At 42.1% G+C, this 19,498-nt stretch overlaps 1 protein-coding gene across 1 annotated transcript in view; it reads right to left on the bottom strand.

Moving 5' to 3' along the window:
• Window positions 1-603: 603 nt before the first annotated feature.
• PTPN1 (protein tyrosine phosphatase, non-receptor type 1) overlaps window positions 604-19,498 on the bottom strand; it is a 43,780-nt gene continuing 24,885 nt past the window's right edge. The window contains exons 2-9 of the mRNA XM_014943838.1: window positions 15,358-15,448; window positions 13,572-13,672; window positions 11,803-11,901; window positions 8,856-8,993; window positions 6,964-7,173; window positions 6,144-6,305; window positions 5,283-5,518; window positions 604-2,637 (exon numbers count right to left, since the gene is read on the bottom strand). Of these exons, the coding sequence (XP_014799324.1) occupies window positions 2,430-2,637; window positions 5,283-5,518; window positions 6,144-6,305; window positions 6,964-7,173; window positions 8,856-8,993; window positions 11,803-11,901; window positions 13,572-13,672; window positions 15,358-15,448 (1,245 nt within the window). The 3' untranslated portion in view covers window positions 604-2,429. The remainder of the gene's footprint in view (window positions 2,638-5,282; window positions 5,519-6,143; window positions 6,306-6,963; window positions 7,174-8,855; window positions 8,994-11,802; window positions 11,902-13,571; window positions 13,673-15,357; window positions 15,449-19,498) is intronic.

Genomic DNA, 19,498 nt, shown 5'->3' with positions numbered 1-19,498 from the left:
CTGAGGGAACCATGCGCAACAACCGGCTACACCGAGGACGCGGGGAGTCACGAGGGGACCATGCCAAGTACTGGGCGAGTACATGTATCTGAGAAACACCACATCAGTCCATCGCTGAACCAGGGTACTTTCAGCAACACCCTTGGAACCACAGCCACTTAAGGATGGGGTCATGCAAAGATAATTTGGGCACATCAGGAAGCAGAAATATAAGTTCTTTCACCTTTCAAGCAGGTGGTATTTAATGGGGACGCTAGAGGACTTCACATGCATCTCAATACAAAGGGGGTACAAATGTTGCCTTAGAACAATATTCTACCAGGTGATGGAGAGAAGAGTGGGGACAAAGCAATCACATACTGTATCTTAAATACACAGCTGAGCCATTATATATTACCATTTTTCTATACTTATTTTTCATGTTTCCAATAATATAACTAAATATTGACTGATTACAACATTCCTCCTTTCAAGTACTGGTGTGACCAACAGTCTCACAGGTAAAGTATTGATTCCCAGTACTACCTGAGGATTTATTATTGTACTTTTTGAAAAGCCCTTGATGCAAGCTTAACAAAACATAAAATAGAAATAACTCCCCCCCCCCCCCGCCCCTCCCCGTTCACCGACTCACTGAAGGAAGAGAGCTACCCCTACAGACAGCTTTGCAAAAATAAATATGGAGTGGAGAGAGACTTCTGTGAGTTACTCCACAGCCAGGTCTGTGCCGAGAGGGGCGGGTGAGCACTAGTGCCCTAGAAAGCCTTTAAAAAATGAGAAGAACTGCCTGGTGACGCTGCAGATCAGCCCTCAGGGGTCAGTTCCCCTCACTACGGCTCCCCCGAGTGAGTGCACCCCCACCCCGTGACACCAGCAAAGCCACTTTGCTGTTACTGTTGAAGCTATTGATAATTTGGTACTGAGGAGGAACAGCCCTGACTGGGACTGGGCGCAGCGCTGCTCTCCAGTCACAGCTCTACCCACGCACCCAAATCCCTATTTACAAGCACTTGACAGGACTGGAGCCACGGAATGGCCCGGGGGGACACATGGGGGTAGGGGACAGACCCACCATTGCGTGTCCCCAGCACCAGGACAGGGACAGCCCCGGCTGCAGGGGCCGGAGAGTCGCCCTCTCACACCCCCCTGCCCAGGAACTACTGAAGAGCGTCTCTTCAAGCCAAACTAAAGCCAGTATTTTAAACCTTTGCTTTAAAAAAAGCCGAACACGCGAACGCTTGCATCATGAGCCAACCGAGACCGTCACCGACCAACGTGTCTCCGTGGAAGTTCTCGTGCCTGAGGGAGCTGCCACAGCATTAATTGCTCGGGATTCACTGAAATGCTGTCCCTCCCAGCACCTCCCCCCGCGGGCGGGCAGGACCCGCTGGTCCTTACGGAGCCCAGGGAGGGTCAAACCGCCTTTTACATTCCAAAGGGTGAGGTTTCAGAACTGGTCCTTGCGAGCGCCTGCTGCACAGCCCCAAATGCTGGTGGACGTGGTTTGGTTGAATTTCCCTTCCTGCTTCTCTCCCTCCCCTCAACCTCTCCTCACCCAGAATAGAAAAGTCAAAACAGTTTTGCAAAGGATGGTGCAATGGCAATAGGCGTATGTGCAAGTAGAGTGCAACAAAAGTCAATGAGGAGATACACTTCTTAAAATAAAAGAAAAAAAAAAAAGGAAAAAAAAATAAAAAAAGAGAAGAGCTTGACACGTTGGGATACCCTGAGCAAACGCAGCAGCCTGTTTCTATCAACATGTAAAACAATAAGCTCTGTAAGAACAGTTATGCCAATATTAAATAGACCAATACCACAGGCGCTGCCCACAACTCAGTCTGTCACCATGAAGCAAGTTTTAAAAAAAAAAAACAAAACAAAACCAAAACCCCAACCACAAACACCCCTCCCCCAACACCCTCCCTTCCAAAAAGTTTACATTCTTCAGGTATGTGGGTTTCTTTTTCTTTGTCTGGGGACTCATCGATAGAAGTCACGTATTTGGTTACAACACTTGGAGAGTACAAGCAAGTTTCACTTGTGCCTAGTTTTTCTGAAACACGAAAGAAAAAGAACTGGCTTTTTTAAAAAAGGCTAAAAACAACAATGTGTTGTAATTCTGTTATTTAGTTTAAAAAAAAAAAAAAGAATAAAGAAAACAGACTATTTGGCATTTTCTCTGCTTACTCCTGAATATTTTAAGGCCCTGAGATTAGAATATTATGTTCTTGGGACCACAGGGCTAGATAAAACCCTAGTGCATCAATTCTCTCTTTAAGCCCTAACCAAAGTTCTGGCCTTTCAACCTAAAGATCTGCCCCCGCTGAGACAAGGCTCACGCGCCGCAATGAGCTCGCTTTCAGAGAGGCTTTTTACAAACCCATCCCGTCATCGTGTTCCCCGCAGGGTCGGCCTGGCTGGCACGTCCATCAGTGAAAACACACCCTGTAACAGAGATAAGCTCCCGCCGTGAGGAAGGTGAACATGCAGATATTCACTAGAAATGGCTTCCAAGTTGTCATCATGTTCTCGTCCTCCTCTTCCGAGCTTTCCGACTTCATCGACTCTTCTTTGTGGGGCGAGAGACGCGGGTTTTCACCAACAGTTCTCCTCCGAATTTCAGTGTCTTGACTAGTGCTTGGGGACAAAGAAATACATGTTCAGTATTGGATTCTCCTCCCCCACCACACGCCACGGACAAACCTGGAAATCTCTTGCTCTCGGGAGCTGCAGCAGACAGCAAACCAAAGCCTATCGCTAATTATTACCCTTCTGATTATTAAATGACAGGTTTAGAATGGTGCTTGTCATCAAAAGCCGTGCTTGGGAGTATTTTGTGCCCTTTAAAGCGTGAGCTGACAGTTTTAAACAGCACCTACCCCCGTTGCTTATCACAGATCTGCCACCCGCAGCAAAGTAGCACAACTCAAACCTACATCCAGGTCAGGAGAACACCCAGGGTCTGAAATCGAGCTCCCAAAAAGTCAAAAGAAGGACAGAACTGTGGTCACTCGTGCAGCTCGAACTTTGAGAGAGCAGCAAAATGCACTGTGGTAGCTTTTATCAATGGGACTGACCATCTCTTCACCTTTCATACTCTTAACCTGGTTTGGTTTCTAGACACCCCCTGTTGGCAGTGCCCAGTGTTCTGACACCCAAAGAGCTTCTTCACTGAGCAGGGACTGTTCTATCTACTGTACAACTTCTTCCAGTTGAGTTCAGAAAGCAGTGTCCCCGTGCTGTGAGGACCAGCAGGGTGGGGGCCAGCGGGGAGATGCTTTGCAGGGGGACTTCCTTGAGATCTGCTGCCAGCTTAAATACAGAACTCGGGAATCTTCCATCCCAGAACTAGAATATTTGGGCAGGAAAATAAGTGTTCTTAAGATTTCTGCTTCTTCTTGCCTCCTCTCTGCCAGCAGTGTCTATTTCCCACCCCTCTGGTTCCTCCTGCTGTCCCACATCCTCTCCCATCAGACCTCTCCTCTGCTCTCCAGTCCCTCCCGCTCCCAACAAACAGTGTCACTTTCCCCCTGTCCCAGACCCGAGGACAAGAGGGATGAAGGGACAAAGAAAGCCTGACCCTGCAGCACCAGCACTGGTACGGGGGGAGGGAGCTCAGGATTCCCATCCTGGCGTTTCCTAGTCCAGCCCAAACATCACACAAGGCGGGATGGAACTTTAGCAGGGTAAAACGCAGACGTCGAGTCCCTGCCAGCCTCTGCAATCAATGGGGGTGGGCAGTTCCAGAGCATGACTCAACTCCAGCCTCAGACAAGTAATAGATTAAATTAATTGAGTCTCTGAGCTGCTCTTCAGAGCTGGACATGTCTTATGTTCATCTAAGCTACACTGTGCAAAGTACTTCCAGGAAATCATGTATTCACCAAGAAATTCAGATTTATAGAGCTAACGAGAAGACACGAGACACCAGCTTTAAATCCATCCTCTTCATTAGGCACGGAGAGCATGAGCTGGCACCTTGCAACCCAAGCAAATACTCTGGTAATGGAACCACACTGTCACGGAGGTAAGAAAGAGTCCCTGTTGTAGCTGAGCTTCCATTTGTATCCATTCCTATTTCCAAGATTTTTCTTTTTAGTAAAGACATTTGGAATTTGAGTATTTCACTTCCAGAATCTGCCCTGATGAATTAAGAAAAATCCTGATCAAAGCATTGTTTCCCATTGAGCAGGGAAACACTCCCATTTCTCTCCCTGCCTCCCGCAGAATCTGGAGGGAGACAACAGGTTCAGCTCCTGGCCCGGCCTCTGCTCTGCCATGTGAAATTAGAGGAGGTTTATTTTGAAGACAGATTATTGGAAACACATCTCACTGATCTCCAGTTCCCAGAGTCACACACTCCCCGCCAGGTTCAGCCAAATACAACACACCCAGTCTGCCAGCTGCATCTCTTGGAAAGGCTCTAGGAGTTCTGTGGACAATACTAAAACCTGGTATTTTATTCCAGTATTCCTACGGGAAGCTGAAGATATCTTTAGGAGACCATCTAGTGGGGGAACATGTCGCTTTCCCTTGATAATCCCTGGTGGGTATAGGAATTTTATTTTTTTAATTTTGATTTTTTTTGGTCTGTGTGGCACTCGGTTGTTCTGAGTAAAACTAGTGGACCTGCAGGACACCAGCAACACCAAGGTGTGTGGATTTCAACCAGTTCCACGTCACTGTGATACGTCAGGAGTGACATCTAGTGGTGACACAGGCAGGGACCTGGGCTGCTCTGCTCTTGTACCACTCACCCACTCACGTACACAGCACCGCTGCACATTTATTAGTCCTTACTGTGTAGGTTAAATGACAGGTAGAAAAGTTCTCCTTTCATGAGCCCCCTCTACTCCATTCATCAAAAGCAGCTTTGCTTGCAACTGATTTCACATTTCCAAGCGTGGCTAAGGCTACTCAGCCTAGTTTTCAGCTCCATGACTAATACTGCCTCTAAGTGAAAGAGCTCCTCTGTAACTTAACATACGCTGCATGGAAATCAAGATGAAACCACCTCATTATGCTGTCACTTTTTCTCTTACTCCAGCAGGATCCAAAAAGAGGCCCTGGCTTGTGCCTCAAGTTAAAAGAGCATGAGCATAAGAGCTTTACTGAAAAGATTTTTGGTTGGAGCTATTATTACACTAATCGATCAAAGTCTGTTCAGGCCCTTCTCTATGAAATGCCATTGATGAGGAAACGCTCTGTAACCTCTCAAAGCCATGAGCCAACGGGATGGTCTTCTCGGGACAGTGAAAAAAGCAGGAAACTAAACAAATTACCTGTCTGTGATGAGTGGTCCGGATGAACGAGCTCTGCCGTCTGGAACCGTCTCTTCCCCAGCGCTGACTGAACATCTCACCTCCTCCTCCACTCCCTGATGCTTCGGGAAGAATTCCGTGTGGTCATGCATCCTCCCGTTGTGCATTTCGGAGGTTCGCTTTGGTGGTCTGGGAGGTGGTGGGGTGTGTTCAGGTGGAGGGTCCAAGTCTTCATTGGAGAGCTCTTTCCACTGCTCCTTCAGGAAGGAAAAGCCCTGTTAAGCTTTTCTCTGTTTCTTTTATGTAAGTGGCTATAACTTTTAACTTTAACATGGCAGGGTCTTTATACTCCACCTTTTAACTTATTCTTAGAATGGCTGTTTATTTGTATTGAAAAAAAGGAAAAAATAAAAAGACACAAGAATTCCAAACCTGAGCTACATCTAGCACACAGAAAACCCCTGCGATAAATGCAGGAAATTTTAATCTATGTCTGGAAAATGTAAACGGCACAAAACAGAACCTGTGTTGCTTGAGTTCTGCAACTTACAGGACATAAATCCTAATACTTAAACTTCTGGCATATTAGAAAATATTTATTATCTGAGATGAAAGACAAGGCCGATGCAGCCAGTCTACACCCTGGTGACAGGGCTGAAAAGCACACAAGGCCACCTCTCATACTGCAGGTACTTTGTGGAAGGCTCTTATATACAACACTTCAGGTCACGACAGATCATTAAGCACTGTATTTAAGAACCCCATAATGTAAAAATGTATTGAAGCTGAAGCAAGCACGAGATTTAAAGTCTCTTTCTATTCCACTCATGGCCCACACTTGCTGAGCTCCCTGCCTCGGGCCGCGCGGTTGCTCGTACTCACTTGCACGGAGGCATCTCCCATAATGAATTTTGCCCCCTCAATAACAGCCAAGTAGGAGAAACGGAGCTGATCTGCCGTCTGTATGAGCCCCATTCGGTACTTCCTCATCTCGAGGAGAACCTGTTTAACGTCCACAGAAGAAGGATCTTTCCGTTTGTCCATCTGAAGACAAAAATTTGAAAGATGCTTTATGCTCTGGTGAGATTCAATACGAGTCAGTTTGTAGGGTGGCCTTCAGACCACCCTCCGTATTACAGAATTAATAAACTAATAATAAAACTGATATCAGCAGCTATTTATTGGGTCTCTAAAGAGACAGAGAGGGGAAAACACACTGGGTCTCCAACACATTGTACATTTTTTCTTTCTTGTTTTCAAAATATAATTAGGGGTGGGGGAAAGGCCATTTTAACCTAGGCCTGACTTCTGTGCATTAGTAGCTTTCACAGAGTGACAGAATAAAGCCAAGGGAACTCCAGTTTTATCTTAAAGTCAGGACAAAATTGACTCTGTAAAAGGATAATTCACACTATTACTTAGCAGACATCCAGGGGTTTTTTTCCTTAACCATGAGGGCAAAGCCTGTCTTTGCAAATCACTCTAAAAACTACAGACTTTTCTTCTCCAGACTCCAAATGGCCAGTTAAGAATGAGATCTGCCTTGGAATACGCTCCCAAACCAGAATATGAGTAAGATAATGGAAATAGCATGCAACAACACTCCACAGAACACACCACAGCTCTTTGCAAGCCTACAACAAATCATTCCTCAAAATAACTCTACAGAAATAGCGTATCATCTGGAAGAAGTCGTTCTTACCAGCAGGAGACACGTATCAACCAAACAAAACGTCCCCGACCTGCCGATGCCCGCGCTGCAGTGCACCACCACGGGCCCGTGCTCGGGGCTGAGCGAGCCAGACTCTCGCACTTTGAAGAGGAAATTGAGGAATGAAGCGGGTGACTCTGGGACGCCGAAGTCAGGCCACGTAGTATAATGAAAGTGCAGAATCTCTCTAGTTTCCTGTGTCTGTAGAAAGAGTATTTAGGAAGTCTTTTAGCTTGGATGCAGGGGTCAGAAGGATTCAAAGCACAGCTGCCTACAACAATGTTCTGTTCAGCACATACAGTTCCTCGTTCAGTTTCCTGGCAAACAGTCACTTGTGAATTTAGACATACAGCTTTGGACATCAGACATTTTTACCTTTAGGTCACTTTCAAACTTGTGCCTTTGGAAGAATTTTAGCTACTTCCTTTGAAAATAACTCTTGAGTTACATGGAACGGAGGCATGTGCCTGCTCAGGCTCCACTGCTTCCACGGCATCTTTAGAATAGCCAACAGATTCAAACGACAAAGTTCCCCCAGTCTGAGGGAGCTTTTATAGCTGCTTAGCTAAAAAACTAATTACAAATCATTATCTCTTGTTGTGAAGGTCTCCATGTTGAGCAAAGGAAATTGGATAAGTAAATATACTTATTTGTACCATGGTTTGGTTTTTTCAATAGAGTTCAAATGCTTATCCTGCCACAAGACAGCTGGCTCTGCTGCCTGCCAGTTCCTAATGGCAGAGTATCATTTGAAGATTTCTCAAAATGAAATACATCAGGTTACAGAAGTCTTTACACTTTCTGCAGACAAAGCCCTTACGCTATCACAGCTGTTCGTCACAGGTTTGTTTCCAACCTGAAAACTTTCTTCCAAGACTCCTAAGCCACCAGTGCTCACATCCCCCGAGAATACCGACCCAGAGCCACCAAACCCTCCTGTGGCAGCCCTCACAAATCAGACATCACAGTTCAGACCCACCACAAACTACTACTTCTTACTCGGGGACAATTTAGTGAAATTCCTGTCTGCTGTCTCACGCTTCCTGGCAGGATGAAGCATGCAAGATGCTAAAGCTGAGCAGAGGAGTAACCGTGTCCTCCACCAGGACAGAGGCTGGCACCTCACACCGTTCACACCTGGCTCAGCTCCATCGAGGACCTTGGACATTATCATCAGTGACCTGCATCCAGTGAAAGTTAATGGTGCTCCCCCTTAGCTAGTCTCCCCAGGGAGCTTTAGATTAGCTCCCACTGCTCTAATACAGGACAGTGCTAAAGAGAGAGCAAGGGTGGGAAACAGCATGTATACTTTTATTTTGGTGGTAAGCAAGAAGAGGGGGGGAAAAAAAATAAAACCCCTTATTTCTCTTAAAGCTTGTGGCTTGTACCAGCCTTGTACCAGCTCCGTGCAGCTCACTGCTGGACCAGCTAAACCAGCTCCTGCTTTCTGGTGAAAGCCATCAATGCAAAACACAAAGATTTAAGCCAAAACCTAAAAATAAACCTTAGAACAAGCCACAGGCAAACAGGCAGCCTAAGTGACAGGAAGAGCAATTATTTCATCTATAACACAAAAGCACTAGGACATCTGCTAAGTGTTTTTATAAAGGGTTCTCTGAAAGGTAGTGACAATCTAACCCTCTCACGCAGTGCACAGCTGAGACACGAAAACGACTGTAAGTTTCCCCATATACATTTCATAAATATTTAAGAGTTTCATTTCCGTAAAACACAAACTAGAGGCTGAAGAACAATCTCACACAGAATCACCAATTCCAGAACAAAATCTGCTATAATTCTGACCATCTTTTTCAAGACCTCATTGATAAGGTGAATCTCACCTCAGACTGCAGAATCTGATCAGTACTAGTTTCGGTACTTACTGTAAGGTTTTCCAATTCTAGTTGTCGTACTGTGTAATATGATTTTATATCTTCAGATATCAATGTTAGTTTCAAGTTTGTATCTTCAAAAAACATCTCTCTCTCCTCTTTCCGTGGCCAGTACTGTGCACACTTTATCTAAAAACAAATAGGAGACATTTATGTGTCATTTATGTTTGTGTAAAAGCCAAGGAAAAAACATCCTTAAATGCATTTTCTTATGAGACAATTTCTTCATCTGCTTTTATTCTAAGGAAGGCCAATTCTAGTGTGAAGAGTATCAGCCTTCTTTTATGTTGCAGAACCACATCTTCTTTTGTACCACTGAATCTTTTGTACGAGTCAAATCACTTTGACCCTGATTGAACTCATGAAAATACCTAAGGTTTGTTCAGGTAGAGCCCTCTTTCTCCTTTCTCCCGTAAGCTGCCATGGAATCTAATCAAAACCACCAAAGCCATTATTTATTTCAGCTTGTGTTGCAACAAAAAACCAACAAAAAAAATCGAGTAACTGTCTAATTATAAAAGCTGTCACAACATTCTGCCAAAATCTCAATTTTAGTCTATTCTGCATTTTATTTATTACCCTGATGTCACACATTTAAATTTCAAAAGAAGAACTAGATGTTAACAAGAGCAGAATGTACTGTGAAAAAGTATGAATTCCACGAATAAGCAACATAGATAGAATTATAACATTGCTAATTTGCAAGTGTAACATCAGATGAGATTTTGGGTTACTCTAATCACTCACCACAAAAACAAAAATAGCAGTGAGATCATTTTGATTTCACATGGCACAGTTTAAAAGTGAAGTGCCAAACAAAAAAACCCTGCCTTCAGCAAACACTCCCATTACCTACTCCTGACTGAATTTCAAATTTCTCAGTGAGGTTTCCCAGAGAGTTTAGTTGAGCAAAGCGCCAGGACCTTGAATGAGTCAACCGAAAAGAGAAGTAGCACATTTTGCAGCATGCAGGGAAAAACTGAAACTAAAGCAACTCATCAGCAACAGGAATAGGAAAGTGTGTAACCGCGTTTCTGACAGTTAAATGTAAGGATATTGTGATTGGGAGAACTGGTGACTACTTCTGCCACCGAGCACTGCTCACTGGAATGGGGTTGTGACCACCATTTGCCCACACCTAAACATGCAGTAAGTACAGATGGTTGGGCATGGCTAATGCCTCTTTTATTAAAGGGCAAATAATATGGCTTTAAAGTTGAAGAACAATGAAAAAGAAACAGCATTCTCAAGACTAAGATGATTTCTGACAGCATTTTAATAAATAAGAAAACCCTTCAGCATTTTATTTATAGGCAGACTAACACTAGTATTGCTTAGATTAATTCTAGTTTTTATTCAAAATACATCCTCTAGTTTATCTGGGTGTAGAATGCAGTTACAATTCTCTGCACTTTGGGTTGGTTTTTTTGAATTAATTTTCAAGAGACAGCAACTGGCTTTGTGTCTGATTTCTCAACCAAATGTGTCTGCAAACAATATTTTGTGGTGCTGCACTGTAGGTCCCCCACTGCTGTTTGTGGAGAAGCTTAAGGAGCCTGCCCTGAGGGATCACAACAATTCTCTTTGTTTAAAACTATTGGCAGCGCAGAGAATGAGCGGGAATGGCTGGAAAGGAAGAAAATATTGAAAAATATGGTTACTGCAACTCTTTTGAAGATTAAATTTCACTTGCACTACGAAAAAAAGCAAAACACTCAAAAATCAAGACTGCAGTTTATTAAAACATAACTCACTGCACAAGAATCTTCCTGATTATTGAGAATTCTTTCCTGATTATGCAAAAGCATGTACCACCCAGTTGTCACTGGTGGATACCCAACATACCCACTGTTTCTCCTCCGAAGTGTCTCTGTACTGGCCACACTGTATCATTCAGCTTTAAACTGTGCATTTCTATCAGTCTTTAAAATTGCTTTTGTCTCAAATTTGTGCAGCTGCCAAGTCCACTCTAAGGATGGCAGCCGTGGAGCGAGCACAGGGGCAGAACTCTGACCCATGGATGAAAACCACACCCGGTGGATCCCGTCATCTCCACCATCAGAGAGGCTGAGGCATTTCCTTACCAAGACAGCAGCTACTCCATGTGCCAGAGGAACCACAACTTTTTATCTGTCTGAAGGTAAATTGCTTTAAATAATCCCCGTTGTTTGATTAACTATTGTTTCCCTTCATCTTCTGCCCGTACTGTCTCATGTAAACTTCCTAAAAGGCCTGGACAGCCCACTGTGCTTGTCCCAGCAAGTAAAGCACCAGCTCAGCAGCTGGTTCCCCAGCACCCAGAAGATCATTGCTTGGGACAGACACCAGAAGTACTTTCAGCTGTGCTCCCTTTCTCCTCATACCTCTAACATATTTCCTAAAGCAATGACACTGGTGGAGCCTGGTGCCTAGGTGATACATTTAATCATCAGAGCTCTTACTGCACGATAGAAACGTGGAGTCAAAGCGCCTCCATAACGACTTCAAAACCATTTCATAAATGCTTGTGAATCAACACTTGGCGTAAATGACCTTTGAGAGGTGCAATCTGTGACACTGAAAAGAACTCCATTCAGAGAGCTAGGCTAGCAGTAAAGACCAAATATTCATTGGTGTGGAGAGTCATATTGTGTTCATGCCTTATTTCAGCAAATTCAGAAGAAATTAAGACCTACAATTACAAAGGGAATAATTTTCTGACTGGGCTGAGATCGGGTGACTGGGTATTTAATTCTAGATATAATTTCTTAGATAAAATTACTGATGGCTGTCATCACTCCCCATTTTTTCGGTTAGTTGGTTTGTTTTCTGTACTGATGGCTGTCATCACTCCCCATTTTTTGGGTTAGTTGGTTTGTTTTCTGGTGTATTTTTTTTTTTAAAAGAAAAACCATAAACATGCAAAGGAACACATAGCTATAACTGGGTAAGTACTTACGGATCCCTTTTCCATCACTCTGTTCAACATGACAACACCACGGCTTTTCTGTTCCCAAACCATCTCCCAAAAGTGACCACAAGTATTTGGCAAAGGTCCCTGCAGAGACAGAATCCCCAGAAATAAGCCTTATTTTCTGTTAATGTCAGTTCAACATTTCCCAGTAAAAGCTACTGCACTAGGCAATAAATTTAGACAAGTAACAAGCAACTTCTCATTTCAAACTGTAAAAAAGCGTTGTGATACAGCTTTAAGTTCCATTTTAACACTATGAATTTACCCATAAAAGCACAGTTACCCTTCCCCACCCCCCCCCGAAACATAACAGGAAGACACAACTAGTCTCATTTGCGAGAAGAGAACTGGGAGTGAAAAGTGCTGAGAACTTTCTTAGGAAAGGTATACATATGGGGAAATAAAACCTCATTGACTAAGAACAGAATTAACATCTATGTTGAACTATTCCGTAATGCATCACAGTTATTCATAATACTTGAACTACTAGACTGCATGGACAAATGTTCAAAAGACTGAAACAATGCCAGATCAGTAGTAAGTTATATCGTTTTCAAGAATCTTCATAGATCTGCTTTGTAACGGAACAAAATGATAACTCCTTTTAAAGTCTATTATCTGCTCACAGAGTAGATTTCCTTATAACTTGTTGTTTGTGCTAAGTTCCTTTGCTATTTTCTACTCCAAAACCATTGCTCCGATCTTTGGGCAACACAAGCCAGCATCATCATGCCTCTCATATTTGCTATCTATCACTTTGCTCAAACAAAATAGCAGCCCAGAGTCTTCAGAAAGAATGACTGGAATTGAATAAGGCCATTCAAATCCATTAAATTCTGAATCAGAATAGATGACTACTACTAGTTAGCTGCACATTTGACTATTCCACATATCAGTTCAACCCTGTGATGAACCTCCCATATCATGAATAACTGGAATAAGAGCTGTGTGCACAGAATCATTGTCATATTGAACACTGCATTGTCCACTTCTTCCTTAGATTTATCTTTATTCTCTAGAAACAGGAAGGAAAAGCTGCCACTTGAAAATATTAATCCCAGTCTACCTTTATCTAAAGCGTGGGAGGAAGGGGTAAAAAAAGAAAGTCAAGACTAGAGACCAGGACAGTCTCCAGGGAACCAAACATTTAAGACAAACAAGAATTCTGGCACAGTCACTAGTTCTCAGAATAAGACAACAGGGAATCCAGGTATTTTTAAATTTGTTATATAGGTAGGAGTGAAAAATAGCTCCTTCCCTTCTGCCTCCTATATTCCCATCACTGAAGTCTGTATTCACAGCTTTCCTCTCACACAAAAGGTAGAAGCATTAGCGTTGCCCAACTTAGACCACGTTATTAGGAGATACGTTATTTGTAAATACTATAATGACATCACTTTCAGAAGGATGTTTAACAAAAAATGCCTGGTGGAGCATACAACTTACCTGAAAGAGAAGGTCAGGTGTAAGACATTCCCAAATCTGTTTTAGTTAATGTCTGCCCCTCTCACCATAACACATAAGCATCTGTTATACAAAGGGACCAAAATACTCTACGAAAAGTCAGTCAGTGCTGACAGGAAGCAGGAAGAAATATAGCGTTTCTATAAAATCGTTCTATGTGTATGTTTATAAAACACGCAGATGTTTATACACACTTAACTAGCTTTACAATAAAGAAAACAAACATAACAGGTTAAAGAAAAACAACTCCAATCACCATATGGCTTTTATTATCCACTGCCAGCAATTACCTGGGTAAGGATGTAGCTCCTTTGGGCCTCTTCCATTTTTATCAAACTAGCATTGATATAGTCATTGTCACCTTGGTTTAGCTTAATTCGACTGTGATCAACTGCAGCATAATTAGAAAAAAACTGGTTAATCTATATGCAACACAGCAAAACCCATGCACAACTTTATCAGATGTTAGGATCATAAAAGCTGAATCCTCCTGAAGAATGGGAAGAGCTTAAAGGCAGGGAGCGCAGAGGTGTTCAGGGGTGCTTGTAGCTCTGGAAAGTCACTACAAGAACAGCCCTACAGGGACCACAAGCTGCCCTCCCTCTTCCAAGAACACATTGCAAGAATGGAAGTGTTTGTATCTGAAGTAACCCCAACAGTAATTTGCAAACCAGATCACACTGACCTATTTGTACAGTTATCGAGTTACTGTTTTTAAATAAATCTATTACACAACTGTTTATCTTTTGCAGCTTAAACATTCAAATTCAACTTGTTCAAGGTTGTTAAAGGTTTGCCTGAACATATACTGGACAAACAGAACAGAGATTCTTATTCTTCCGGTAGACATTTAGCTACTGTTTCCAACCCAACCACACCTTAATGTACAGAAAAAACGATCAAAATTCAAGAACTACAGCAAATGTAATTTCACTGCTCTTTTGTTAGTCTCAGCTTGCTCCATTTAGGATTAAAAAAACCAAACCACCAACAAAGAAACAAATTTTGCAAAAAAACCCAAAATGGCTTGGAAGCAGTATTATCTAAAGGCAAAAAGGAACCATTTGTTACTCACAACCCCAAGTATTAGAACTGCTCAGTAAAGCAACCCATGTACAATATGCTCTATTATTGTCAATTGCCCCAACAACTTCAGTAACTTTTAACCACTAAGTATAATTTTCCAATAGACAATAATATTGTTGTCTTTGAACAGAAGACAGACTTTTTCCCAGTGACCTATACAAACTTTACGTTTAAAACAGGTGGCAGCACCAAACCCTTCAAGGGGGAAAGAAGTCCCAGGACAGGCACTGTCACTCAGCGCAGAGGAGGCAGTTTAGTGAACCAGCTGTGCACTTTCTTTAGTGTCTGATACATCAGGTATTATTTGCCAACCATTTCACCTGTCCCACAGCTCTCTGCACAGCCAGAAGTGCAGCACGCCCGGCCCTGGAGTCTGAATGTTACTGTCTCTGTCCATGGGATGTTGGTGGAAGGAAAGACAGGCTGCAGCACTGAACGGAGCTGTGCCTCGTACAGAGGACACGTGCAAAGATACACTTCCCACCAGAATTCACAATGATAATAATTTCAGAACCACCACCTTTGCAAGCATCCTCTTTTCTCTGTTCTAATTAGCTCAGATTTATTGCCAGTACTCATATGTTTTATGCAAGACTCTTCCCCATCTCCCAGTAGGGGCAGTTATGCTACACTGACTAGAAGGATGCTCTAGTAAGCATACTGCAGCAGAAAGGATACTTGCAGTTTTATTAATGCTACTTCAGCCACCATTCTTCTCTAGCAAAAGAATTCAAAGGAAAAGCAAATTCCTTTCTTCGGACTTCTGCCAACAAATACAGAACATACTGTATGCTGTTTTAGTATAATCCTATGGATATAATGGCATCCTGTGACTTCTATCTCATAAACTTATTTATTAACAAAAAGAATTGTCTTAGATGCATATCCGTCTGACAGAAACCTTGTTCTTACAAAGAACATTTAGCTGTGAGAAGAAGTCATTAGAGGTCAACAGTCTATTACAAACAATGGAAAATAAAGTGTACTTACAGGGGCTGACATCTCTGTACCTATTTCTATTTTTGTTTCTGGGATGTTTGGCCACTTTGCATGGAAAATCACTGGCTTCACGCTTGATGTCCTGAAACAAAAAAAAAAAAATAAAGTCTTAGATATGAATCCATCTAATATCATCATACCATTGCTATTTTAAGACAAATACCCATTTGACTTCACATCTTCACACGTGGGAGTTCTGGACAGAAAGCACTTCGGGCTTCAACTTAAGAACTGAGTTTAAATTTATCAGAATTCAACACTAACATTACTTGTGTGCTAAAATATTATTAGCTTACATAATAAAGCAGCAGAACATTTACCAGACGTTATGCCTTTACACTCCTGATGGAGCAGGGTCTCTGCCCCAAAGCACTTTCACATAAACTGCTTTGAGTAATTCTTTCCACTATCAGTGAAACCATCAGTTGTACTTCTAACTCAGCAGCAATTAGAAAATCTTCATTGTGATAGAAAAAAACCTTGTCTACCCCTCTTGGCATCAAACATACACATGGAGTAGTGACTTAACTCAAGATATAGGTGTAAGTGATGTTGGACATCAGCAAGATGTCACAAAGCTGCAGATGGCCAAAGTTATTTGTATCCAATTCACATGCTCAAATAAACCATGATATATCATCACAAGCATATAATTAGGGTTTCTTTCAGTTTTTTTCAGATGCTGAGACAATTTCAAAAGCTTTAATAAAAAGAAATCTGTTGTCCTTGGACTTTAGTCCCAATTTGTAGAAACAGAACTTCACATCAAAAAATACTGCACAAATATGCAATTCTTAAAAATTATAGTACTAGGAACTTCAGGGTGAAGCTGTTAGATTTAACTGAAATCAATGAAAACTGAAAGAATGGATTTACTGTAAAACTGCTATTTCAATAGCATAATTAAGTTTAAGAAATCTTAAAATGCCATTGAGCACATACATGAAACGTGGCCCAGAGACCACTAAAAAAAATAAATCATTAAAAACAAATTATTGAGCTAGATTCATTGCCTTTCACTGGATGAAATTAATTTTGTTAAATACAGTTAACCAAATGAAGCAGAGTTTATTACTGATTATCTCTCCAGATACAGATATATTTGAGCCTGGTGTTCATCCACATCTAGAGTGAGCAGAGAATAGGTTTCTGTGCATCTGGGGCTGCTTGTGACCTATTGATCACTTGCACAGAAAGGCTGGACGCTCCTCTATTAATAGTTTCAAATTAGCTCAGACTCTGGTTCAAATTGTGGTAGTTTCCCCATATCAGAGCAGGAGGATTTTATATCAGCTCAAAAATTTAATCCTTGAAACACAAGCACACTGAATTTCTGTTCCTCAGTTCTGTTCCTCTCAGTTTTGCATAAAGAATCACGTACAACACTGAAGATTTATTATTTTTGTTTAAAGTGGGCTATCTACTGCAGCTGATTAATTGTTCATCTTTTTCTACCCCATTATTCACGTATGTATCAATTTACACTGAATGCTGTGCTTCAAGGCAAGAGTTCTATTTTACATATACCTGCTCAAAATTAGTACAGTATTCTGAAATGGCTCCTGACTGAAATAAGCCCTGACATCAGCTGCTATCTTTTTTTAAACTTAACACATGGCTGCCAGTATTTCTGCTTATGAAGAATGCCGTCTGGAGAATATGATCTTGACTGCCACAGTCTTAATATCTCAAACACGAGGCAGCTAGAATGGATGTTTTCATAAATTCGTCCCTGACACTAGGTTGGTGACTTTGTATTTTGCAGGGGTTTATTTTTCTTCTGTACCGACTGTACAGGATTAACAAGAGACAAAAACAGGGAACTAGGAAAAATGGTTTTCTAGATCTGTAACCACATTTCCCACAGAGCCTAGAGGTTATTTTTTTTTGTTAAAAAAACCCCAAAACCCAGCAAAAGACAACACAACCACCCCACCACTTAAGATTAATATTAAAAAAAAATCAAAACCAAAAAAATCCCCCTAAAATCCAGCAAAATGCAAACCAAACTAAAAGACCCTTAGGCTTTTTTGCTGTAAATATTGGGTTAAATTAGCAGCAGCACTAATCTACACTGTTTCCTTTCACGGCATTAACAAGTTTGAAAAGAACTGTCCTCTCTTTTTTAAAAGGAAACGGATGAAATGCTTCATGACAGATATGGAATGATACAAAAGCACTCTAATATAAAAATATTATACTTAAGCATATATGACTATGTGCACATACACACTACCCCCAACTCTCAGAGAGCTCCACAGATTCAAATACCAATGTCACACATATTTCAGGATCTGAAACTGGTAATTTATTGTTCAGGGAATAGAGAGCTGCCTACTACCTCGCTACCAAATATTAGATCTTTTTAAAGATGCTACGATGCCTAAAGGTACTGAGAGAATATGGGAGTTCTAGGAGATGCATATCTCCCATAGGCACAGAGAAAATGAAAATAAAGAAGTTACCCATGTACCTTCCAGAAACACGGACAACTTAAAAAACCTAATGTATTCCTGAAGCATATTTCAACAAACAGGGAAAAAAACTGGAGTGGGGTGGTAATAAAACGAGGTATGACAACAGGCAAGCTGCTGCCTTTATGAAAATCCAAGCAGCATATAGCACTTCATTTCTGAATGTAACGAACACCAATAAAATAGAAAATCCTGGACGGCATGCCTGCCTGGACCTCAGCACTCAAACCCATGTCTGAAAAGATGGGGCATACTCTTTTCAGCAATATGGGATAAAAGTGGTTTGGTTGGAGTTTTGGTTTGGGTTTTTTTTTTTGGTAGGGTGGCTATAGAAGTTGCTAAAACATCTAAAGTAACAACAACAACAAAATCTAAGATCAATTCCAGGATATGAAGTGGACTTTAGTGGAAACCTGGTGGCCTTCAGCAGAGATAATTATTAGAGGGAAACAATCTAGTGACAAGTTATACAAAATGGCCATGTCATGGGCTTTTCCATTCCTCAAAAACTTCCATTATTGGTTACTGCAAGAGTCACACAACTACTGGTGCTCACCACTGTTAGGGCGGTTTCAAAAGATGTCAGTATTACAGGATCTCCACATTGGAGAAAGCAGACTTATTCAAAGCACACAATTATCATGCTTTGAGGAACTTGAAGCCAGTGATGTCACCAGAACTGAAGTTAGTGGACGGACACAGGGATTGAAAAAGTTACGAAACACCTTCTTGAATCACACTCACAGTCATACTGCAGAGATCCCACCGTTTAAAAAGGAAGCTCGACATTTCATTTAAAAGGTCGTGCAATATAAAACTTTAAAGAGGAAGGGCTAGAACTGTAGTCAGTTTTCCAAAGTCAAATGCTTCTGGTTTTGAGCATGAGTCATTCCATGCCACTCATCTCCTGGTGTTAAGTTCTGTGCCCTGCGCAAATACCCCCAAAAACTTCAGGGGTGGAAAGAGGAAGTCTGCTGAAGCACTCTTCTTCAAACGGAAAGTTCTTGTTGCTCTTAATTTGCAGTAGTGACTGGAATAAGAAGTTCTTGAGTGCTTTACGGGAGAAGGTTGCTCTCAGTTGCATTAATGGGTTCCACTTGGTGTGACAGCATCGTGTTTCCTGCCACAAAGGACACAGAAATGGAAGGGCGGATGGCTGTCTTGTTCAGAAAAAAGGGATCAGTCCCAGGAACACAGCCCAACTTTCCAAACTTACAGGTGTTCATCAGCAGGAGGTGCTTGTGGTGGCTGTCAGCCCCTTGTCCCAAAGCCTTCTGTACCGGGATGCCTGACCCTTTCTCCCTTTCCCCTACCAGAGACCTCACAGTAGTGAGTCACTCTGCAGCCCACAGCCCTCTCTTTCCATTCCTCTCAGCCTTCAGAAAATTACCCTCATTTCAGCCTCCTAACCTGTAACTACCCTGGAGTGGCAGATTTCTCAAATTCCCCCCTTTGCTCAATAAGTATTTTCTGCAAACTTCCCTATTTGCCGCAGCCTCTAGGACTCTGCACCACCCTATGGTTGCCATACGTAAATCTGCACAGTAGCACATGTGGCTATACTCTCCCCATCTTGTTCAGACACCAACAGGAGACTAAGAGAGAGAAGAAAACCCCAAAATCTTCAAGTAAGTATTAGGTAAGATGACACAAAGAGG

This window comes from Calidris pugnax, unplaced genomic scaffold (assembly GCF_001431845.1).
Source record: "Calidris pugnax isolate Ruff unplaced genomic scaffold, ASM143184v1 scaffold118, whole genome shotgun sequence".
Taxonomy (NCBI): Eukaryota; Metazoa; Chordata; class Aves; order Charadriiformes; family Scolopacidae; genus Calidris; species Calidris pugnax.
The sequence above is the reverse complement of the archived record's forward strand: the minus strand, read 5'-3'. Positions and strand labels throughout refer to the sequence as shown.